Below are 26,230 nucleotides of genomic sequence, written 5' to 3'. Positions count from 1 at the left end.
CAGCCCTTCAAATCAAAAGGTTGCAGAAGGATTCAACTGATCAACACACTAAGTATAAATATAATATTCCATATGCGCACGTGACGGTAAGTCATTCACTCTGAAGCTATGAATGTAGATATACTGACTTACAAATGTTTCATCTTCGACTGTAATAACAACACACAACTATCCTTCAAAATACTATACGGAGTGCTGTTCAGAGGTGTCTCCTAACTCCTTCTGGCTTTATGAACGCTGTCAAAGCTTTTAAAGTCTCTCTCCTAGTTGCCCTCTACGGCAGACACAAGCCACGTCTCAAATGACCGTGTCTCATCTAGGGCACTTCTTTACGATCTGAACTCTGCGGTTTTGCAGGGAACTGGGTGCGATTTGACACGCTGAGAGGATATGCTGCTCAATATGGCTCCCTCTCCAGTTGCCTCTAAAAGGTCATTGCATGATGGAGCCAGGCTCTGACAGAATCATATCATCGATCCATGCAGGCCTGTCACACTGCAGTTGATTAGACTGAAGTGCCCAGTAAGACAACTCTTTCCATGTCCTTTCCCTCCCTCATCCCCTCACACACACACACACACACACACACACAGGGTCTGTCTGTCTGCCTGCAGGTTACAGTATGTTAAAGACAAAATAAGGTTGGCTTTTAATGTCTCTCTGTCTGTCATGCAGCTTTCATCTTCCAGGGCCTTAGCTGGGTGGAGGGCACCTGGAAGGGAATTAGTGAGCGGAGGCGGCATGGCCCGAGTCCCAAATGGCACTCTGCTCCCTATGTGGTCAAATGAAGTGCACGACAGGGATGCAGTTTGGGAAGAAACCAGAGAAACAAGAGGCTTTAGTCTGTCCTCTTGGCAGAAAGGCCATCTAAGATGAACATCTAAAATAGGTGGCGCTGTATAAAGCATGCCACATTTAACGGGCCCAGGCTGCCCTGTGTGATGTACATCTCTGGAGAAGTTTTTTCTGGTCTCTCTCACCATGATAAACAAAATAGTAGTAATAAAAGTAGTAGTAATAGTAGAAGTAATAATAATAATAGAATAAAAGTAGCAATAAATATAGTAATAATTAAGTAGTATAATAATACTAATAATAACAACAAGAGCCGCAATACTAATAGTAGTATAATAGCAGTAGTTGAACAGTAGAAGTAATAAAAATAGTATAATAGTTGTGGCAGTAGAAATAGTAACAATAATGGTTGTAGTATAATAATCATTGTAGTGATACTAATAGTATTACTGTAGTAGTAATAATAGTAGTTGAAGTAGTAATTGTATAGTAGTGCGCCCTCACCTCCCAGACAAGCTCCCATGGCCAGGGCAAAAATGAGGGGCTTGATAGGCAGGTTGACATCTGCGTCTTGACTCAGATTTATCAGGACAGGGATCTGGAGGGACAAAAACAGCAAAGTGTAGAAACAGCCAATAATACAAGAAGCATTGTCAAGTGCTGATTTATCATCCATTCATATTTAAAGCTACAGAGCTTTCCAGCCTGACAGCAGCTTAGCACTCAACATCCCACTGCTGGAACAGGTTGAGTCTGGAACGGCCTACCATATAGTGAGACTGTGGAACATTGACTCTGGAAGGGCCTGCCACATAGTGAGGCTGTGGAACAGGTTGACTCTGGAAGGGCCTGCCACATAGTGAGGCTGTGGAACAGGTTGACTCTGGAAGGGCCTGCCACATAGTGAGGCTGTGGAACAGGTTGACTCTGGAAGGGCCTGCCACATAGTGAGGCTGTGGAACAGGTTGACTCTGGAAGGGCCTGCCACATAGTGAGGCTGTGGAACAGGTTGACTCTGGAAGGACCTGCCACATTAGGAGTCAGCTCTTCATCACTCATATTATTCAGTAACCCTTGAATCAGGACTCTTTCCCAAATGGCTTAATATTCCCTAGATATTGAGTACTTCTTTGGACTATTGATCAATAATAGTGCACAAAATAGGGAATAAGGAATAGGATGCTATTGGGGACACGTTATTTTTCTGAGTGATTTCTGAAGTGGCTACTTCAGGTATAATTCACCTCATTGGTTTATCCTGTACCACACGATCTCTTGCACTGCAGGAGATGCAAATGGGTAGTTTATTCAAGGGTCATTTTTCAACAGAAAAATATGACCTTTGATAAAGAATCCAAAACCTTCTAATGTACATCTTTGTTCCGAATGTGTACCTGCAATGATGGGGAAGTTCCAATTTCAAAATTTTATTCAGAATACAACATAGTTGACATATCAAATGTTTAAACTGAGAAAATGTATCACTTTAAGGGGAAAAAAAGTTGATTTAAAATGTCATGGCATCAACACATCTCAAAAAAGTTGGGACAAGGCCATGTTTACCACTGTGTGGCATCCCCTTTTCTTTTTATATCAGACTGCAAACGTCTGGGGACTGAGGAGACAAGTTGCTCAAGTTTATGAATAGGAATGTTGTCCCATTCTTGTCTAATACAGGCTTCAAGTTGTTCAACTGTCTTAGGTCTTCTTTGTCGCACCTTCCTCTTTATGATGCGCCAAATGTTTTCTATGGGTGAAAGATCTGGACTGCAGGCTGGCCATTTCAGTACCCGGATCCTTCTTCTATGCAGCCATGACATTGTAATTGATGCAGTATGTAGTCTGGCATTGTTATGTTGGAAAATGCAAGATCTTCCCTGAAAGAGACGACGTCTGGATGGGAGCATATGTTGTTCTAGAACTTGGATATAATTGTCAGCATTGATGGTGCCTTTCCAGATGTGTAGGCTGCCCATGCCACACCCACTCATGCAACCCCATACCATCAGAGATGCAGGCTTCTGAACAGAGCACTGATAACAACTTGGGTTGTCCTTGTCCTCTTTAGTCCGGATGACATGGCGTCCCAGTTTTCCAAAATTAACTTCAAATTTTGATTTGTCTGACCTTAGAAAACTTTTCCACTTTGCCACAGTCCATTTTAAATGATCCTTGGCCCAGAGAAAACGCCTGCGCTTCTGGATCCTGTTTAGATACGGCTTCTTTTTTGACCTATCCCAGTTTTAGCCGGCAACGGCGAATGGCACAGTGGATTGTGTTCACTGACAATGTTTTCTGGAAGTATTCCTGAGCCCATGTTGTGATTTCCATTACAGTATCATTCCTGTATGTGATGCAGTGCCGTCTGAGGGCCCGAAGATCACAGGCATCCAGTATGGTTTTCCGGCCTTGACCCTTACGCACAGAGAGAGTTCCACATTCTCTGAATCTTTGGATGATATTATGCACTGTAGATGATGATAACTTCAAACTCTTTGCAATTTTTCTCTGAGAAACTCCTTTCTGATATTGCTCCACAATTTCTCGCCACAACATTGGTGGAATTGGTGATCCTCTGCCCATCTTGACTTCTGAGAGACACTGCCACTCTGAGAGGCTCTTTTTATACCCAATCATGTTGTCAATTGACATAATAAGTTGCAAATTGGTCCTACAGCTGTTCCTTATCTGTACATTTAACTTTTCTGGCCTCTTATTGCTACCTGTCCCAACTTTTCTGGAATGTGTAGCACTCATGAAATCCAAAATGAGCCAATATTTGGCATGACATTACAAAATGTCTCACTTTCAACTTTCGATATGTTATCTATATTCTATTGGGAATTAAATATAAGTTTGAGATTTGTAAATTATTCCATTCCTTTTTTACTCACAATTTGTACAGTGTCCCAACTTTTTTGGAATCGGGTTTTTAGACAACATAGTAGTGTGTTGTCTATGAATTATGTGCTATCGATCCACCGATGGGAAGCTATAACGTGGCTAGTTACCAAAGGTTGACAGTGGCTAGGCTCCCTGGACAGGAATTCCATCGGTCCCACTCACACAACTTGCACCTTCTCTAGGCTGTCAACAAATCATTACGTCACACTGCACATTTTTTTCATAGAGGCGTGACATCTATGGATTCGTCCTGTCTATTACTTCCTATCAAACGTACTGAAGCTAGAAAGATCACCAGACTGATGCTTTAGAATGCCTACTGCCATCTGTCACAGCACTGCCCGAGCAAAACTACTCTGACCGGTCCGCCTCAGGCCAATAGGTTGTTTATTTGTGACATTTGTTCAAATAGACGCAGGGTTTTTATTTTGGCCGTTTAATCTCTGATGTTCAGGAATATGATAAAGAGACATGGACTCCATTAAGAGGTCAATCACATCAGAGCAGCATAAGAGATACCTGAAGGGAGGGTTGTATTCAGCAGCAGATAACTAATACCAGTTGGTGGGGGACGAGATACAACTAAAGCTTACTTGGACTGTATATAGAGCAAATACATTTGTAGTGAACAGGGTGCTTATTCTCTAGGTCAGATAAAAGACTGATGTGTAACCTGTTACCTACAGTCACCATGATCATTCACCATACATGCCTCTGTTACATATAGTCACCATGATCATTCACCATACATGCCCCTGTTACCTACAGTCACCTTGATAACTCACCATACATGCCTCTGTTAGCTACAGTAACCTTGATAACTCACCATACATGCCTCTGTTAGCTACAGTAACCTTGATAACTCACCATACATGCCTCTGTTACATACAGTCACCATGATAACACCATACATGCCTTTGTTACTTACAGTCACCATGATAACTCACCATACATGCCTTTGTTACTTACAGTCACCATGATAACTCACCATACATGCCTCTGTTACATACAGTCACCATGATAACTCACCATACATCACCATACATGCCTTTGTTACTTACAGTCACCATGAAAACTCACCATACATGCCTCTGTAACATACAGTCACCATGATAACACCATACATGCCTCTGTTACATACAGTCACCATGATAACTCACCATACATGCCTCTGTTACATACAGTCACCATGATAACTCACCATACATGCCTCTGTTACATACAGTCACCATGATAACTCACCATACATGCCTCTGTTACATACAGTCACCATGATAACTCACCATACATGCCTCTGTTACATACAGTCACCATGATAACTCACCATACATGCCTCTGTTACATACAGTCACCATGATAACTCACCATACATGCCTCTGTTACTTACAGTCACCATGATAACTCACCATACATGCCTCTGTTACTTACAGTCACCATGATAACTCACCATACATGCCTGTTACCTACAGTCACCATGATAACTCCTGGAGGCAGACTCTTATTATGTAACAGACCATTTATTTCTTGATTACAAACCCTGAGATGTTGGTCACAACATCGCATTTGGCAAACCATTTACCAAAAAATAATAAAAAAGTACAGAACTGCCCAGAACGATCACATTTCTTTGTAAATTTGTGTGAACGTGTAAATTGCATTCATAGGAATATGTCAGTGATGTGTGTGTGTCTGTGGCTGCATGTGACAAGGTATGGAAGAGTGTTATGCACAGTGTTAATGGCCTTCCTCCCCAGCATGCTTTGTATGTGATCCTGGGGTATGTGATCCAGTTTTAAATTTTAGGAGGAGATGAGGTCCTGGTCCACACCTGCGGAGTACCTGGTTTGGGGGGCACGTTGCTGTCCCTGTCCTTGTCCACCTGGTCATAATTCTGACCTGGTCTAAAATCACATAGCCTATGGAATTAGCCCAGAGAAATATATTAATTATTCCAATTGGACTCTTAATATCTCACCCGGCACAGTCAGAAGAGGACTGGTCACCCCTCTGAGCCTGGGTCCTCTCTAGGTTTCTTCCTAAAATTCGGCCTTCTTAGGGAGTTTTTCCTAGCCACTGAAATTCAACACTACTGTTGTTTGCTCCTTGGGGTTTAAGGCTGGGTGTCTCTGTAAAGCACTTTGTGACAACTGCTGTTGTAAAAAGGGCTTTATAAATACATTTGATTGATTGATTGATCCAGGTGCATGTGATCCAGGTGTATGCATACATGTCAAATCCCAAAGTCTAGGTTACATTTAGTCATAAATGTTATGCTTAGATTTACTTAGTTTTACGGTAGTTTAAGAATGAGATTACAGTTGGGTAAGGGTTACGATTAGGGTCAGGTTTGGGCTATGGGATGGGGGACATGGATGTCTGGGTTTCCTGTCCCCACAAAAATAGAAAAACTAAATTGTGTGTATGTGTGCATTTTCCTACCATGGTGGCTGTGAAGGGGATGTTGTCGATGAGGGAGGACGCCAGGGCAGAGACCCACATGACCAGGATGATGGCCACGGCCAACCGCTGATCTTCTGGAACTGCCTGGTACCATGACAACCAGAGAAACATCATCCTGAGACACTCATATACACTACAAACATAACTCACACACAGACACACACAGCAATCACACATAGCACTCACACAAAGACACATACACTGCACACACAGAGACACACCCACCACAAACAGCACTCACACAGACACACACTGCACTCACACACAGACACATACAGCACTCACAGGCAGACTCACTCACAGACACACACACCACACATAAAACTCACATACAGACACACACAGCACTCACACACACTACACACAGCACTTACACACACCACACACAGCACTTATACACACCACTTACAGACAGACACACACAGCACACACCACACACAGCCCGCACACACAGACACACACAGCACTCACACATACCACACACAGCCCTCACACATACCACACACAGCCCTCACACACAGTCACACACAGCACTCACACAGACACACAGAGCACTCACACAGAGATATACACAGCAGTCACACACAAACACACACAGCAGTCACACACAAACACACACAGCAGTCACACACATACCACACACAGCACTTACACACAGACACACACACATCACTCACACAGCACTCACACACAGCAGTCACACACACCACACACAGAAGTCACACACAGCATTTACCTAAACCTAACCCTAATTTGTTTTACCCTAAACCTGACCCCTCAGCTGGGAAATCATGTTTTTTCTTGTGGGGACATGCTCTCATGATCAGTTCTGCATGTTTTACTCACCTTCTGAAGACTCTAGTCTCCACATGTCCCCAGAAAGTAAGTAAAACACACACACACACCTACCCACACATACAAACCCCCAGCCAGCCCTGAGACCTGGAAGAGCTTGAAATCACTGGAGATTACTGGGCTCCCCTGTCCTCTCTCCCCTTCTGTTTAGTTTTTTATACCATCTCCTCGGCTTTCCTCCTCTACCTCCTTGTGGCTTACTTTCTTTTCCCGTTTCTCCCTCTTTCTCCTCCCTTCCACTTACTCCTCCCATACACCCCCTGTCTCCCTGTCTCCCCCCTTCCTCCCTGTCTCCCCCCTTCCTTTGTGTTCTGGTCTTCATTAGGACTGATAAGAGGGTTGATAGCACCATGATACCGTACCTGTCTATAGTAATTACTCGGGGCGTGGAGTCCCTGTGTCTAAACCCCAGCTGACATGTCCATCACAGGGGTAATTCTCCTCAGAGAGGCTAGCCCTGATAACACTGTGGCGAGAATATAGGCTTGTCTGCATTCTACACACACACACACATTCACACACACCAGTATAACAGCTACTAACACCCAACACATTCATATCAAGCAAAGTGTAATCAAGTGTTTTGCTGAATACCAAGGCATGATCTAGTAGCGTGTGTTAATTTAACAGCTCTATATCAGATTTGCATGGTATTGAGAATAACAATAGCTCAGCCTGAAAGCTGAGCTGAACTCACTTTAATAAGCAGTGCAGTCTGCACTCCAATGTAGTCAATCAGCTGCAACTGGGCCAGAGCCTGTCGGGAGAAGCAGGAGGGAGGAGGAGACAGGTAAGTGATTTGACCAGTCACCGGTTCTCTCCAAAAGGGTTTGTGATCATGTGCATTTCTGGTTAAGTATCTGCTGCTGCTTTATCATTTAATAATGCTCTTTAGCTTTGGGGGTTTTCTACTTTCTAGCGATGCATTAATACACTGGACAATAGGAAGTGATGCACTGGCCAACCGGAAGTGATGCAACACCAGAAGGAAGTGGCCAGTCTCCCTTTAAGAGAATGGTTAAATGAAGGTTAAAATAATCTATAGATTGTGTAGGCAAGTGATGCGTCTGCGTATAGAAAGTGTGCGTGTAGCATACCTCCATGAGAACAAACAGAGCAGCAAAGAACAGCAAGGTGGCCCACTCCACTCTGTGAAGGATGATGTCAAAGTCTTGGATGTCAGCCAACACCAGCAGCCAGAGAGCCCCAAGGATAGCTATCCAACCTGGGGGAGAAGAGGGAACCCTGTTAGACCAGTTCCTAACCCATTCTAACCATGTAGTTCGACAGCCACACCCTAGGCAGACAAGTGGAGGCATTCGATTTGGTTGTTGTCGTCATGGTGCCTCAGCTTCCGTCTCAAGTTGAGCGCCCCGTTTTGTTGTCAAGACAAAAGTGTGTCATGGACCCAAATTCTCCATAGCCTACAGACTGTTGTTCTCCCGCAAGTGATCAGGGCCAAGACTACGTCGTTCTTCTGTCTTAAGCTGATGTCAATTTGTCAGGAAAAGCAGTGACTAGATAGATAGGCCCCGTGCTATAGTTCAGTACAGCATTATTTAGCTAGGGATAGCTAGGTACAGGGCTATAGCTAGGGATAGCTACGAACAGGGCTATAGCTAGGTACAGTGTTATAGCTAGGGATAGCTAGCTGCATGGCTATAGCTAGATACAGGGCTATAGCTAGGTACAGCGCTATAGTTGGGGATAGCTAGGCACAGGACTATAGCTTGGCACAGTGCAATTACTGGGTACAGTAATAACACTACACTGTGCTGTGCTGGTGAAATACTATGTCATCAATCTGACCATTGATCATGTATTTGCTGCATCCCAGGGTGTGTAAGATATATTGTGCATAAAACACAAAACCCCAAGATGTGTTAATAAAATGTAATTAATATATACAGTAATGTGAATAAGTAAGTACACCACCTAAAAATTGCTTAATCAAATCAATTAGATCAGATATTCATGCGGTCAACTACGTTAAAAAAACTACTTTCCTGGGGTTGCACTTACCTCATATACTATATCATTACTTTTTATATATATATCCACTATGAGACAAAGATAAATCATGTCAGAACTTCTTCCACCTTAAATGTGACCTATAACGTGAACAATTCAATTGATTTTATTACAACACAGTCTTTTTGGGTAAGAGTATATTAGCATGGCACATCTTGACGTGGCAATATTTGCCAATCTTCTTTGCAAAAGCGCTCCAAATCTGTCAGATTGCGAGGACATCTCCTGTGCACAGCCCTCTTCAGATCACCCCACAGATGTTCAATTGGATTCAGGTCTGGGTTCTGGCAGGGCCATTCCAAAACTTGAATCTTCTTCTGGTGAAGCCATGCTTTTGTGGATTTGGATGTGTGCTTTGGGTGCTGAAAGGTGAACTTCATCTTCAGCTTTCTAACGAACACCTGAAGGTTTTGTGGCAAAATTGCCTGGTATTTGGAACTGTTCATAATTCCCTCCACCCTGACTAAGGCCCTGGTTCCAGCTGAAGAAAAACAGCCCCAAAGAATGATGCTGCCACCACCATGCTTCATCGTGGGTGTGGTTTACCTTTTGAAATTATGGCCAAAAAGTTCTACCTTGGTTTCCTCAGACCATAACACATTTTCCCACGTGCTTTTGGGGGACTTGATGTTTGTTTTTGCAAACTTCAGCCGGGCTTGGATGTTGTTCTTTGTAAGAAAAGACTTCTGTCTTGCCACCCTACCCCATAGACCATTCATATGAAGAATACGGGAGATTGTTGTCACATATAGCACACAGCCAGTACTTGCCAGAAATTCCTGCATTTCCTTTAATGTTGCTGTAGGCCTCTTGGAAGCCTCCCTGACCAGTTTTTTTTCTTGTCTTTTCATCAATTTTGGAGGGACATGAAGTTCTTGGTAATGTCTCTGTTGTGCCATATTTTCTCCACTTGATGATGACTGGCTTCACTGTGTACCATGGTATATCTAATGCTTTGGAAATTATTTTGTACCCTTCTCCTGACTGATGTCTTTTAACAATGACATACCTCTGATGCTTTGGTAGCTCTCTGCGAACCATGGCTTTTACTCTGAGATGCAACTAAGAAAATGTCTGGAAAACCCTACTAAGATCAGAGTCACTTTAAATAATGGCAGGTGTGTAAGGACTTCTATTTAACATGAGTTTGAATGTGATTGGTTAATTCTGATCACAGCCACATCCCCAGTTATAAGAGTGTGTGCACACTTGGTTTCTATTTTAAATTTTTCCCCCTCAAAGATTTCAGTTTGTTTTTCAATTAAATTGTTCACGTTATAGGTCACATTAAAAGTGGAAAAAGTTCTGACATTATTTATCTTTGTCTCATTCTTTTATATCACAAAAACCTGGCATTTTCACAGGGGTGTGTAGACTTTTTATATCCACTGTATATATACCAGGACTGTGCCCTTGTAGGACTGATAGATAATGGTTCTGGTCAGGCTTGCTAGGTTTAATCAAACAGTCATTACTACAGAATAACACTGCTAATACAAATCCCAGCCACGGAATCAGGGCTCAAAGCATCAAGCTAGCGGCTTGGCAATCCTCTGAATTAAACCTGTCTCTGCGAGGACGGAGAGAGTAGAGGCAAGGGAGGGAGAGGGAGCGTTAAAGACGAAGAGAAGAAGAGAGTGCGTTGCATCCACTTCAAGCTGTATTTGATTAAACAGGTGAGCTGTGGTAATTGCCTCTGGGAAATCATTTCACTACTGATGAAAGTTGCAGAGAGAGATAAACGAGGAGAGGGCACGAGAGAGAGAAAAGAGGAGAAGAGGGGAGTGTGAGAGAGAGAAGGAAACAAAGATGGATAACTGAATGGAGCGAGGCAGAGATGTTAGAATCCATATTCATCATGTGTTCTCTGCAGCGTGCCCGGGGCGCGGCATGTGTTGGTGCGTGCGTGTGTTCAGCCCGGCGGGCGCACTCCCGCCGAGATGCTAATTGTGAATCAGGGACGAGGACAGGTGGTCTAAGAAGGCAACAGCTGCACGGCAACGAGGCAGCCTATTCCCAACGGCCCTGGTCAAAAGTAGTGCACTTCATTGGCAATAGGGTGCAGTTTGGGACTCAGCGGAACAGTGCTCCTGGCTTGGACCAGGAATCTGTTCCCGGGACCTTCGGAACACATGGGACTGACTGAAGAATGAACTGGAATTGGGGACCACCGGAGGAGTGGTTGGTGGGGATCCAGCTAGAAATAAATAATAAAGAAAAGAGCCGTGATGATTTGGACTGCCGGTTTAAACAAGGTGACAGGACAGTGAAGGGATCCTGAGTGTCTACTGGCTGCCCTATTTATACGTCTGTTTCCTCCATCTTTCTGAGGCAAACCTGACCTTTACGTTTCAGATATGATGACTCTCCCTGGGCAGCAGATCAACAGATCTTTCAATAATGATAGCAGTAATCATTTAACAGTCACTAGGAGCCAGACCTGACATAAAACCAAACAACTTTCACTCAGACCTGAGATAAAGTTAAACCAACATACACTACGGTTATATAGAACGGGAATACATCAAGGTTAAAAAGCACTTTCCAGTGTTACTGTGATGCACCAAGATTAAACCTAGTCTGAGGTCCACTGCATACGTAGGTAAGCAGAGCAGTTGTCAGATAAGTGTTCAGGGTCTCTCTTTTCCAACGTCCTCTCCTCCAGTGAGGAGAGTGTGTGTGTGTGTGTGTGTGTGTTGGAGTGTGTGTGTGTGTGTGTGTGGGGGGGGGGGGTTCAGGTTGAGCAGGAGGACCCCTCCAATTAAAAGCATCTCTTGGAGAGGGAAATGTGAGGGGCTTTGATAGAATCGTTTATCATTCGCAGGAGAAGAGAAGACACGACCGTATTCAAGAGGCCCTCATCACATCATCCGCTCGTCCCGATATCGCTGCTTCCCAAATGCTGGTTTGCTCCAAATGTTGTACACTAGCTGCAAGCAGGGTCCATGTGAAGTAGAGTCAACAGGGTGCCGTTTGGAACGCATAGACCTGTGTTTTGTTTTTGTTGTTATTGTTGTTGTGGAAATGATAACGCAAGAAAGGCCCAGACAGGAAGATAAAGAGTGCTGGTTTTAGTATTTGGTGTTGACTGGATGGTTTGGTTGTTTTTCCATTAACTCTTGTAAAGGTACGGAATAAGCCAGCTTTCTCCTCTCCCCTCTCCACTCACAGAGATAAATACCAGGAAACCAATTTAAGGAAAGAAGACATAGAGGACTTCTTTAGTGCCTCACAGACCATTGTGCCCAATCCAAACCTTTTCAAGGATCTTTCAAGTCTTTAGAGGTTTATAGTGCATCAGGAACAATGTTCACTGTCCAGTACCACAATATTAGTCGATGAGGACATCTCTCCTTTGTGCGGGATTTCAATAGAGATGTCCAAAATAAAAAGAGGGCCTTATAATGGTGACCAGCAATGAAACGGCCTGAAAGAACTTGAATCCCTGAAAGAACTTGAATCCTTCTGAGGGATACACACAGACACACACACAGACACACACACAGACATTAACCTTGTTTTTCCTGCATGGCTATAATGTTCACTGACAGCGTGTTCATTGATTTGTGAGAAAATACTCAAACTTTAACAGCATACTTATTTAGTATTAACACTTCGGATGAGGCCTCACAAAACCCCTTAACTGTTAGAAAATATTTTATAGATCTTACAGTGCCTTAGGAAAGCGCCAACACTTTCTTCACTTTCTCCTTAATTCATAATTTATAAATATATTATTTCGCCATTAACTTACAAACAATACTAATGACAAAGCAAAAACATGGTTTTAGAAAAAGTACTCACAAAAATATGTAATATGTGGTGTACATGAGTTTGACTCTTTGCCATGATACACCAAATTGAGCTCAGATACATCCTTTGAGCATCCTTGAGGTCCCTAGAATTTGATTGGAGTCCCCTTAAGGCGAATTCAACTGATTGGACATGATTTGTCACTTCACAGTTCATAAAAACTGTGGCCAAGGAACTCTCAATAGACCTCCCAAGCCCCAACGGAACTCTCCGCAGATCTCCAAAAAAGAATTGTGTCAAGGCATAGATCTGGGGAAGGACTAATAGGCTTGAATGCCATGTGCTACGTCTGGGGAAAACAAGGTGCCACTCATCACCCTGACTAATACCATCCCTACGGGGAAGAGTAGTGGTGGCTGCCTCATGCTATGGGGATGCTTCTCAGCGGCAGGGACTGGGAGACTGGCCAGGATTGAGGGAAGGGTGAACGAAGCAAAATACAGAGAGGTCCTTCAAGAATCCAGAGCACACAGGACATCAGATTGGGGCGATGACGGATCTTTCATTTATATTTTAGCTGATGCCCTTATCCAGAGGGCACACATCTCTGACCTGTTCCCCCGTGGGAATCAAACCCACAACCACTGGGGTTGCAAGCTCCATGCTCTACCAGCTGAGCTACACAGGACAGAACAACACACAGCAAGGACAACACTGGAGTGGGTTCAGAAAGTTTGTGAATAACTAGAAGCCCTTTGAACATATGTGGGGAGACCTGAAATGATGATCCCCATCCAATCTCACAGAGCTTGAGAGATTCCGCAAGGAAGAATGGGATAAACTGCCAAAATCCTTGTGTGCAAAGCTGGTAGATGCATACCCTAGAAGTTGGAAAGCTGTGATCACTGCCCAAGGCGTTTCTACAAAGTTCTTAACAAATGGTCTGAATAGTTGTACCTAGTGATCTGATGCTTACTGTGAGTGTCCTTGGGTATTTAATAAACACAATGAACTATATTATTCACCAAACAAATATAGTTGTGCTCGTAAGTTTGCATACCGTGGCAGAAATTATGACATTTTGGCACTGATTTTGAAACTATGACTGATGTGACTGTGTGGCCAAACATTCAAGGGTATGTAAACTTTTGATCAGGGCCGTTTGGGTGATTTCTGTTATCATTATGATTTAACATGGAGCATGGAGGTGACAAGGGGGTGACACACACAGTTGAAAATGGCAATTAAAGTTGAATTTCCCACACCTGTGAGTTCTTAAATTGCAATTAGTGTCTGTGTATAAATAGTCAGTGAGTGTGTTAGCTCTCACATGGATGCACTGAGCAGGCTAGATACTGAGCCATGGGGAGAAGAAATAACTTTCAAAAGACCTGCGTAAACAAGGTAATGGAACTTTATAAAAATGGAAAAGAATGTGAAAAGATATCCAAAGCCTTGCAAATGCCAGTCAGTACTGTTCAATCACTAATTGAGAAGTGGAAAATTCAGGGATCTCTTGATACCAAGCCAAGGTCAGGTAGACCAAGAAAGATTTCAGCCAAATACTCCCAGAAGAATTGTTCAGGATACAAAGAAAAACCCACATGTAACCTTATGAGAAAAACAGGCTGCTCTGAAAAAAGACGGTGTGGTTGTTTCAAGGAGCACAATACGACAATACAAAAATTTGCTGCATGGTCGAGTTGCTAGAAAGAAGCCTTTATTGCGCCAATGCCACGAAAAAGCCCGGTAACAATATGCCCGACAACTCCTTGATACGCCTCATGCCTCACAACCATAAGTGCTATGCTTAGAGAGGGGTCAACAAGGCCTATAGTGAACAGAATACCATCCCCACTGTGAAGCATGGTGGTGGCTCACTGATGTTTAGGGGGTGTGTGAGCTCTAAAGGCACAGGGAATCTTGTGGAAATTGATGAAATTATCAGAAATTACTGGCAGACAATTGTCATTCTTGTGCACAAAAGCTGCATATAGGACGCTCTTATACTTTCCAGCACGACAATGACCCGAAGTACAAGGCCAAATTGATCCTCCAGTGGTTACAGCAGAAAAAGGTGAAGGTTCTGGAGTGGCCATAACAGTTTTTTACAATGGTATATATGTACAGTGGGTATTTGATACACTGCCGATTTTGCAGGTTTTCCTAATTACAAAGCATGTAGAAGTCTGTAATTTTTATCATAGGTACACTTTAACTTTGAGAGACAGAATCACCTACCAACCAGTAAGAATTCTGGCTCTCACAGACCTGTTAGTTTTTCTTTAAGAAGCCCTCCTGTTCTCCACTCATTACCTGTATTAACTGTACCTGTTTGAACTCGTTACCTGTATAAAAGTCACCTGTCCACACACTCAAACAGACTCCTACCTCTCCACAATGGCCAAGACCAGAGAGCTGTGTAAGGACATCAGGGATCAAATTGTAGACCTGCACAAGGCTGGGATGGGCTACAGGACAATAGGCAAGCAGCTTGGTGAGAAGGCAACAACTGTTGGCGCAATTATTAGAACACCATCCCAACCGTGAAGAATGGAGGTGGAAACATCATTCTTTGGGGATGCTTTTCTTGGCCAACAACTTCCTTCCCTCAGTAAGAGCATTGAAGATGGGTCGTGGCTGGGTCTTCCAGCATGACAACGACCCGAAACACACAGCCAGGGCAGCTAAGGAGTGGCTCCTTAAGAAGCATCTCAAGGTCCTAGAGTGGCCTAGCCAGTCTCCAGACCTGAACTCAATAGAAAATCTTTGGAGGGAGCTGAAAGTCTGTATTGCCTAGCGACAGCCCCGAAACCTGAAGGATCTGGAGAAGGTCTGTATGGAGGAGTGGGCCAATATCCCTGCTGCAGTGTGTGCAAACCTGGTCAAGAACTACAGGAAAACTTGTGATCTCTGTAATTGCAAACAAAGGTTTCTATACCAAATATTAAGTTCTGCTTTTCTGATGTATCAAATACTTATGTCATGCAATAAAATGCAAATTAATTACTTAAAAATCATACAATGTGATTTTCTGGATTTTTGTTTTAGATTCCGTATCTCACAGTTGAAGAGAACCTATGATAAAAATGACATGCTTCTACATGCTTTGTAAGTGGGAAAACCTGCACAATTTGCTTTTGTTTTAGGGTTTCACTTTGTCAATATCAGGTATTTTGTTTGGACTGATGGCAAAACCAGAAAAAATGCAATAAATTATGAACAAAATCTATAACACAACAAAATGTGGAGAAAGTGATGGGGTCTGGACCCTCTCTGAAGGATAACCCCCCTCTCTCAGTACCCTGTTCTATGTTGCTATAGTAGTGTGACGGGGGATATCATCTTCACCCGGAACAGCCAAAAAAGGAATGGCCACCTCTAAAATGGCTTTATAAAATACATTGTATTGATTGACTGGCTGTATATTAAAAGTGTTGTGAATGGTCTTATAAATCATATTGAAATGCTTTACAATAGGTTTAAAAATGAGTGTGTTTTTAAGTAGCAGTTACCAAAGTGGGACTAATGATGGAAAATGTACAGTATAAAAAACAATTATTAAACTATTTATTTAAAAGGAAATCTGTGTAGTTATTATATAGTGCCAGTGTAATTATTTAACAGTAAACCTCCAAAACATAGGGACTGGCAAAAAGTCCCTACAAGGTTGATTTTTATTCCCACTAGAATACTTAAACAAAGAAACACACACACACACACACCACATGTCCACAGACACTTCCCTGTCACAGAGATGAAATGACCAGACCAATATTAAAAGCCAAATTAAATCTAGCTGTGTCAACCTAATGAAAGTTTAATGACCCTCAATTTTCAAAGCATCTTCTTGGTGAAGAGGTTGGACCTCCAAAGTAGTGATCACCCAGCTGTGACCTGCATACATTAGAGAAGGGAGCTGTGAGTGCGTGCGTGCGTGCGTGCTCAGTTTAGTGTCGTGTTCCATTACCGTGCTGGTTGTACGGCTATGCAGCTATGTTCCGAAAGGCACCCTCTGTCCTATGTCTGAACAGAGGGGAAGTGCACTATATAGCAAATAGGCTGCCATTGAAGACACCGTCCTCAGATGGGATATCAGTGGAAATGGGAAAAACTACATCAAGTGTGAGAAGCACAATTGTCGCCTAAATGTCATGCAGCAGTGTCATTATCTTTTTAATTAATAAACCAAGACCACAAGCTGTCATGTCCAAGAGACTCTGTGCACCAGTGTAGTGAGGAACTTCCGCTTTTGTCTAGAAGTCTGCATTGCAGTTTCCGGTTTACTTACTAAAACTCATCCGCATTAGTAAACACCTAAACTCACAACAAGATGAGTGATGCTGTTGTACGGAAAGAAAATGAAATATAATGTACGCGACTCATTTAAGTTTCAAGGTACAGGTGGGGCATCATTTTAATCAGGAGAATGTCCTCTTTTTAAGAAAAGAGGACATTCTTACGCCATTCAATGACTTCAAACGCTAGACTAGAAATAGTAAGAAAAGGCGATTTTTTTGTAAGTAAACCGGAAACTGCAATGCAGACTTCTAGACAAAAGCGGAAGTTCCTCACTACACTGGTGCACAGAGTCTATTGGAGGCTAGTGAAGCTTAGTGGACAGGTAGGCCTGGGCCCACCCAGTTTGATTTCAGGCCTACCAAAAAAATGAAATTATTCAATATAAACTGTGTTATGTTTTATAAAATGTTTAAAAGAAACGCATGTAAGGTTTATTTTCTATGGGTAATTTTATTATAATGTAACAACAAACTAGTCCACGATAATCAAATTGGTTTCCGACAATTGGTAACATTTTATAGGTGCCCTATGTATAATCTTCCATTTAAAATATCCGATAAGAACCATTACATACCATCAGTTAACGTAAAACAACAGTCAATGGCAGTGTCGGGACTGACACGATCCCCAGTGCCATGGTTGCAAGTAAACGTAAAAGGCCGGGACGTTTGTAGGCGTGTACTTGAAGGTGTGTGAGGTGAAGGCCAATGACAAGCTTTGTTTGGGTTCACGTAGCCTACACTGAACGCCCCAGAATCAAAAAGATATGGAAGCAACGCGAGTATGAGACAAAGCGCGGAGTAAAACAAGGGTACATTTTGCATTTGATGGCGAGAGCTGAAGTACTTGACTTTCTACTGTACTTGACTAATAGGTTACATCACCTCATTTAGCTAGTTGGCTAGATAGTCAAGCAAAGCTATGTGTAAGGTACTAGATTAATGAGGAGGGAGTAACAATTATCTTACGTAGACAATTATATAGCCTTTTACCTTGATTTAGCCTTGTGCAAACGGGTCAAAGTGCGCATATTATTGTTCCAGTTAGCGCTAGCTAGCACGATTATGGTTGAATGTCCGCTACTGTAGATAGCCATCAACAAGTTTCATTGGATACACTGCTGGCACCCTGAAACACTGCTTGCATCTTCACTGGTAATTCATTATTTATTTTTCTTAATGCTATACCTTGATTTAACATTTACATAGATACATTTATGTGTACATTCTTTTAAAGCATCTTGAAAAGTATTTTTTATTCTAAGAAATGGCACAAAGTAACATTATATCCTTTTCTTAGCTAATTCATAGTTTACTGTCATAAAATGATTTTAAATTGATGAGCATAACCTTGTTAGTAAATTCCCAAGAAATATTAAATATCTATGTAGATCAGCGAAATGTAACTTCGTGTGTGTTTCAACAGTAACATTAGCCCCAAATATCCCTAAGTAGCATGTGATTTATTCCTCAACAGTCATGAATATAATAATGCATAAATCAGTGACCGGTCTGAAAGCAGTGCAATAGTCTCCCTGTAATTTCCTGTTATAGTCATGTTTTAAATGGGCCCATTGTGAGGCTCACTGAGCCACTATCAGAGGAAGGAAGCTGTGCTGTATAATGACAGTACATTTATGTACTAACTGGGCCTATTCCAAGAAATCTGGACCAGTTATTCTTAATCAGTCTTCATGAGTATATGGGCTTTGGTTGAATGTAGTAAAATCTTAATCGCCAGGTCTGTATCTTTATAACATCTTAATCACTAGGTCAGTTCATTATAACATCTTAATCACTTGGTCTGTATCATTATAACAGCTTAATCATTGGGTCTATAATGCTGTAACTGCATATTGATTTGGTCGGTAATGTTATAATTAGAGGTGTAAGAAAATATTGATTAACTTGAGTATCGCGATATTATGTTTTGCAATACTTTATCGATTCTCAAAACCTCTTAATAGTTTACATGCAAAGATTAGTGGCAGTGGTTCATTTTGGATTCTGTTTTAACCCTCGACCGCTAGATAGGAGTGTTGTATCCACTCCAACGTAAAAACATAAACTGAGACAGGAAGGAAGAGTACAGTACTTGCGGTTACAGGGGGGTTGCGGTTGGTGGGTGGGTGTCCCTTTGGTTGATGCCTGGCAATGTGGTTGGATTGATTTCCTGCCTGTTGGGCCCTGTCCGGGGCCTCCCCCGGGTAGGGCCACAGTGTCACCGGACCCCCCCGTCTCAGTTTCCAAGGTGTTACGCTGCTATATTATTGTGCTGGGGGACATGAGGGATGTACTACTAACTTTTCTCAGTTTCCTCCAATTTTAAATTTTAGAAGGAGATGAGGTCCTGGTCCACACCTGCGGATTACCTGGTTTGGGGGGACCGTTGCTGTTCCTGTCCTTGTCCACCTGGTCATACTTCTGACCTAGTCTAAAATCAAATATACTCTGGATTTAGCCAAGAGAAATTTATTTATTATTCCAATTGGACTCTTAATATCTCACCCGGCACAGCCAGAAGAGGACTGGTCACCCCTCTGAGCCTGGGTCCTCTCTAGGTTTCTTCCTAAAATTCGACCTTCTTAGGGAGTTTTTCCTAGCCACTGAAATTCAACACTACTGTTGTTTGCTCCTTGGGGTTTAAGGCCGGGTGTCTCTGTAAAGCACTTTGTGACAACTGCTGTTGTAAAAAGCGCTTTATAAATAAATTTTGATTGATTGATTGAGTACACCGCGAGCATTAGAAAGCCTAGCTAGCTGACAAGTAACGTGTTACCACCAATGGCTGAATCCGAGATAATTAGACTGGCTCCCGCGACATACATAGCTGAAGTCTGGGCTCATTTTGGCTTCTACAGTAAAGAAGGCACTGAGGAGTTTGATAAAATGTGCAAAATGTGCCATGCAAAAATCTAATACTTGGGGGAACACAACAAATCTGAGAGCACCCTTAGCAAGACACCATGGTGATGATCAACTAATGTTCCGCGAAGTGGATCCCTCTCAACTCACTCTGGATCAAGTTCACATTCCGAAGTCACCACCGACCTCAACTTGTGCAACCAAAATAACTCAGTCACTACTTTATTTCATTTGCAAAGATATGCGCCCTCTCAGTGTTGTAGAGTATCAAGGCTCCCGTTATATTGTGAAGACAGTGGAGCCTTGATACAGCCTGCCCTGCCGACGACACATCACTGGCATCGCAGTGCCCAAGTTGTACAATGAGGTAAAAACAAGGGTGCTGGAATCTCGCGGCTCAGCAGAGAGGGTCGCTTCAACGTGCAACGCTTGGACATCGAGGGCCACGGAATCGTACATAACCATAACAGCACATCAGATAACCAATGAGTGGAAGCTGGACTCGTATGCGCTACAAACAAGAGTGATGCATGACAGCCACACAGGAGAGACCGTCGCAGGGTTGCTAAAGGAGGCCGTTACTGAATGAAGATTGGAAGCGAAAGATCACGTCATGGTAACAGACAATGCCTCCGATATGAATGCCACGGCTGGACTGGCACAAATGACCCATGTACAATGTTTTGTACACAGCCTGAATCTTGCCTCGTCGAAAGCACTGAAATTGCCCACAGTGGTGCCACTACTTGGCAGGATCAGATGTGTTACAACCGTTTTCAGACACAGCACCATAGACAGTCACCCAGCTAAAAAACAGACCTGCTCCAGCTACCAAAACACAGGTGGATCACAGACGTTCTCAGAAGGTGGAACAGCTCTTATGACGTGATAGAAAGACTTTTAGAACAACAACCAGCCATTTTTGCAGCACTACTTTCAACTGAGGTCAGAAAGAGTGAAAAGGATCTCCTCACCCTGAGTGAGGCTGACACCACATGTGCCAAGTGCTCAAGGCACTCAAGCCAATGAAGGAAGCCACCTTGCTAATGTAAGAGGAGAGCATGCCCACTCTGCCTGTCATTGCACCACTCCATGCCAAGCATGTCATGGGCACAGAAGAAAGCCTGGACACGGACAGTGAAGGACATCAAGGTTGCCATAACACCTGAGAGAGAGATCTGGAATGATCTGGGAAAGAGATATGCCAATGAGAGCGAGACACTGTGCATGGCATCAGCTGTTGTTCCTAGGTTTCAGGATCTAGCCCTGAAGCAGAGACCAATGAGACCTAATTCAAAATGACTGATGCTGTAGTGGCCATAAAGAAGCAACAGACTGTAAGTAAAAATGTTTGGCTATTTGTTTTAATTACATGCATTAAAGGATATAAGTTTAAAGTACATCTGAGTAAATATATATAAATGAAATGTATTGATGACCATTTAGTTTTAATAGTTGGACATAGTTATGTACAAAAATAGAAATGTCCAATAGGATGAAGTTGGGCTCAGATTGTGTTCTGGTAGTTAATTTAAATTTACTGTAAAATTAATACTAGTTTGATTTCAATGAAATGCATGTTTTTTTCAGAAGCAAGAGGAGGTACACTGTCCAGTGGAGGAGACTTATCAGTCAGATGAGGTTCATCACCCACCTAACTACGAGGATGGCCCTTTCCCGCCCCCCAGCCACCCATGAAGAGACCAAGGAGCTCATGCACATTGGCTATCTTGCTTGGAACCGCGTTTGCCTCTGCCAAAGACAGTGCTGCACCAAGATCTGCACATGATGCTGCTGCCTCTGAGATTAAGAGGCTTAGAGAGGAAAGCCCTTCGTCACTCCTAGAAAATCTTCACAGATGGTGGAAGGCACACGAACATGAGTACCCTTAGCTATCCAGAGTAGCAAAGTGTTTCCTGTGCATTCTTGGTACAAGTGTCTCAGTGGAGAGTGTCACGATTCTCCGCACATAGATGATGGAGTCAAGCGCCGAGTTTATTAAGCACAAAAACGTAATCCATAAAACAGAGTCACAGGGCAGGCAGAGAAGTCGAAACCACGGGAGGTTCAAACACCGGGACTACAGAACAGAATCGTAAGGCGAGAGAATAATCGTTGTCACAAAACTGGGTCAAGGAACAACTACACAAAAGGAGTAACTGGATAAACGCTCGGTAAGCTGACAAAACAAACAATACTTCACAAGCCCCAAGCCCGCCCCAGGAAGTATATACCAGCCCCAATCACCCACAGCTTAACGCAGGTGCGCATCAATACTCTGGGGAAGCGGGGTGTGGCCGATGCGAAGGAGAAGCCCGGAACGAGGACGTGACAGATTCTTCTCCACCGCAGACCGCATCGTAACCCCATGACCAGCTGGTCTTCCTCCACAAAAACCTGGACGTAAAAATATAAGCACTGGAATAGCGTGTGAAATCCAAGTCAGAAGGGTCTCAGGATGTTCATTGTCCGTATTGATTTTTTTGTTCACATTTGTTTCATGTTTTCTTTGGGAATCCTGCAAGCACTTATTTTTCATTGATGTAATTCCTTCAGATCGCACAAGAAATAGTGTTATGATATTTAATCTGTGTTACTGGGACTGTGCTGTGAGGTTCTGTTCTGTTTAGTTTAGCTTTTGGTTTTTTAATTTAGCCTGTTATGTTTGGTTTTTGGCTTTTGTTCTTTTACACAGCCTGTCCTTGTCCTTATTGTTTCCACCTGTGTCTTGTTTGCTCCCTCGTTGTGTCCCTATTTAAGTTCCTCCTGCCCCAGTTTTTCTTGTTGGTCATTTGTGTGTTTGCTGTTGCTGCCGTTTGTGCCTTTTGTTTCTCTGTAAAACTTGTTGAACTACCTTTGTCCATGAAAACCTCTGCGCTTGTGTCCTGCCTTTATGCAAAAATGTGAAATATGGATTTTCTTTTATAACTACCTTTAAAGCAGGATAAATAAATATATACTCTCTCTATACAATATGATTTTATTAATTTGGTTACCTAAAACATCCTGCAGGCACTTTACAGCTCCGGAAGAAATTAAGAGACCACTCCACCTTTTTCTTTCCTTTCCAAAAAAGTTGAAAAGGAACGTTTTTTCTTAATTTTTTCTTGATTTCTTCTTTGAACTATGACAGTTTTCCTAAAATGTTATTTAAAGGAAAAAAATCACAATATATTGCCTTGCTTACAGAATCGGAATATATTGCAATGTATTGAATTGTAACCCCTGTATCATGATAGACATCATATCGCCAGATTCTTGCCAAGACACAGCCCTAGTTATAACTGCTTCATCATTAGGTCTATAATGTTACAACAGTTTACTTAATAGGTATGTAATGTTATAACAGCTTAATCATAAGGTCTGTAATGTTATAACCGCATATTGATTAGGTCTGTTATGTTATAACTGCTTGATCATTAGGTCTATAATGTTACAACAGCTTACTTAATAAGTTTATAATGTTATAACGGCTTATTAATCATTCGGTCTGTAATGTTATAACAGCTTACCGAGGTCTAGGTGAATGCTGGGAACGAAGGAGTTTAGGAAGAACATGAAGATGACAACGCCCAGAACTGACACACACTTCACCAGCAGAACCCGGTCAGTTATTCTGTGCTGTAGATTAAAAGAGAGAATGTCAGTTCTTTGGTCTGTTTAAAAAGAGAGGAGAGAATGTTTTTCTGTGATGCAGGGAGGGAATAGTGTCACTTATTCTGTGCTGATGGGAAAGTAATATAATCCATTTAATTCATTTAATTTAATACCCAAGGACACTTTCCTTGTAAACATCAGATGACTGGGTAGAGCAAGGTACATTACACATGAAGTACAATAAAAAATAGAAAGCTATAAATATATACTATCAACGAATCCACTTCTCCATAAACATAATTTAACATACTGTCTGTTTTTTATGGAGTGACTAAACAGGCTGACACTTGGTCTCTGTCTTGTAGAATATAGAAAGGAAAAGACAGATTCATCCTCTAACTTGTTATTGTCAAGAAAGATGTTTTTAAAATGAATCCTACTTCATAATGTTGATAACATCTAAGCGAGGTTGGCACAGTGAAATGGTTTTATGTGGTTAGGGGTTATTACAGCATTTTATTAAAATAAATGTTTAATTAAACATTTAAATAATATAAATGATGTGTATTATAAGGATCATTTGATTACCTTCTTCTGTAACTCCTGAATATTACTCTCCCAGTTCTTATCTTCCTGAGAAATTTCCCTGGAAAACCAAGAAATAACAACAGACAGAAAAAATATATTTTTTTAATTCTTCCTTCTTTATTAACTGTGTCTAAACGGTATCCTGCATAATTGCTTTGAAAGCTGTTTAAAAGGTCATGACACCATGATCTTAAATAATGAAAAATAATTGTCTCATTTCATAAAGCACCTCTGGAAAGTCTTTAGATTAATGTTAAATGTCTGCCTGTCCTTACTTCTGGAAAGTTTTCAGTTTAATGTTAGATGTCTGTTTGTACCTCAGGAAAGTCTGTACCTCTGGAAAGTCTTCAGTTTAATGTCAGATGTCTGTCTGTCTGTCTGTACCTCTGGAAAGTCTTCAGTTTAATGTTAGATGTCTGTTTGTACCTCTGGAAAGTCTTCAGTTTAATGTCAGATGTCCGTCTGTCTGTACCTCTGGAAAGTCTTCAGTTTAATGTTAAATGTCTGTCTGTCTGTACCTCTGGACAGTCTTCAGTTTATTGTTTGATGTCTGTCTGTACCTCTGGGAAGTATTCAGTTTAATATTAGATGTCTGTCTGGACCTCTGGAAAGTCTTCAGTTTAATATTAAATGTCTGTCTGTCTGGACCTCTGGAAAGTCTTCAGTTTAATGTTAAATGTCTGTCTGTCTGTACCTCAGGAAAGTCTTCAGTTTAATGTCAGATGTCTGTCTGTACCTCTGGAAAGTCTTCAGTTTAATGTTAGATGTCTGTTTGTACCTCTGGGAAGTATTCAGTTTAATGTCAGATGTCTGTCTGTACCTCTGGAAAGTCTTCAGTTTTATCCGCAGCAGACTTTCCAGGTTCAGGACCTTTTGCATCAGAAGACATTTGACAGCTGTCTCTTCTCTGCTGGCTGGGTTAATACACTGAGCCGTCTGCCTCCACACACGGATCTCGTGCCGGAGCTCTGCAGGAGTATCACACACACCAAAAGTCAAGGGTCAGTGGTAACTACAGACAGATCTGGCAACGTTTAGACGTACATACCATCACATCTAGGAAGTTAAACTGAACGCATCATATCACATCTAGAGAGTTTGACTGAATACTATTGAATTCAATGTCTCCAATTGGTCTTGGCTCTGGGCTTTTTTGTTCAGATCGATTCTGCATAAGTCACAGGTAGGTCCGTTGTCTTTGGATAATAAAGCACCAGACTCTCTAGTGGATGTGCTTACAGCCTCACCTGGCCTGTTTAACTCATCTAAGTCATGCAGAGAGGAGATTGGTCTGAAGGATGAAGCTGTTTTCAATCATTACTGTGCTGGGCCCCCGTGTGAGGCTCTGAAAGGTATCTACATCACGGGGGGTGTGGGGGGGGGGGGTTTACGTGTGGTGGAAGAGACAGTGTGGATGGACACTGATTGTACATGACATCATTACAGGTTTTCTCAATTGCTCAGATACTTTTAATGAGATCGAGGTCAAGTTGATCTCCATTACAGCCTAATGAGGACAGCAGTGCTATTTGTTTACAAAACAGTTAGTGATTTCTCATTGCTTTCACACACACACACAATCTCAATATTTATGCATATTTTGTCCAGCTAGTAAACACAACTCTCTATAATTCTTTTTTATACTCAGTGGAGTTAATCATGTCAAACTAAATTAAATCATTTGGTCACAGCTTGTAAAAACTATTTCCTTAAATGTGAGACCCTTCAACACATAAACAAATCCTTCTTGCACAATTGTTCGGTCAGTGATCAGTTTGTATTCAAGCATTAAAGAGAACACTTATTGGTTGCTGTTGGCAAGACTGGACCAGCAAGGCTAAGGGAAGAGTGGTTTAGATGCATTGTGGTGGAATACAAAGAACTGTATTTTTTGAAGAAATTTGGGCCACAATTATTGACAGGTGTTATCGTGACCTTTCCATTAGAGTCTGGGCAGCAGGTCAATTCCAACAGACCAATTGTGGCATCAATATTCAAAATTCTAGAATGAAAAAGGGTAGTTTACAGCGCTTCACCACACTGAATATAGTATGTTATACAGTGTGTGTCAAATACATTTT

General features: G+C 42.1%; 1 protein-coding gene across 1 annotated transcript in view; it reads right to left on the bottom strand.

The window, feature by feature from the left end:
• Positions 1-26,230, bottom strand: part of oca2 (oculocutaneous albinism II) — an 85,871-nt gene that overhangs the window by 19,028 nt on the left and 40,613 nt on the right. The window contains exons 16-22 of the mRNA XM_034293648.1: positions 24,970-25,117; positions 24,150-24,207; positions 23,477-23,585; positions 8,112-8,239; positions 7,712-7,771; positions 6,139-6,243; positions 1,300-1,393 (exon numbers count right to left, since the gene is read on the bottom strand). Coding sequence (XP_034149539.1) covers positions 1,300-1,393; positions 6,139-6,243; positions 7,712-7,771; positions 8,112-8,239; positions 23,477-23,585; positions 24,150-24,207; positions 24,970-25,117 — 702 coding nt within the window. The remainder of the gene's footprint in view (positions 1-1,299; positions 1,394-6,138; positions 6,244-7,711; positions 7,772-8,111; positions 8,240-23,476; positions 23,586-24,149; positions 24,208-24,969; positions 25,118-26,230) is intronic.

The sequence above is a fragment of the Esox lucius genome, chromosome 8 (assembly GCF_011004845.1).
Source record: "Esox lucius isolate fEsoLuc1 chromosome 8, fEsoLuc1.pri, whole genome shotgun sequence".
NCBI classification, from domain to species: domain Eukaryota; kingdom Metazoa; phylum Chordata; class Actinopteri; order Esociformes; family Esocidae; genus Esox; species Esox lucius.
Note: the sequence above shows the minus strand (reverse complement) of the source record. Positions and strands in the feature narration are given on the sequence as shown.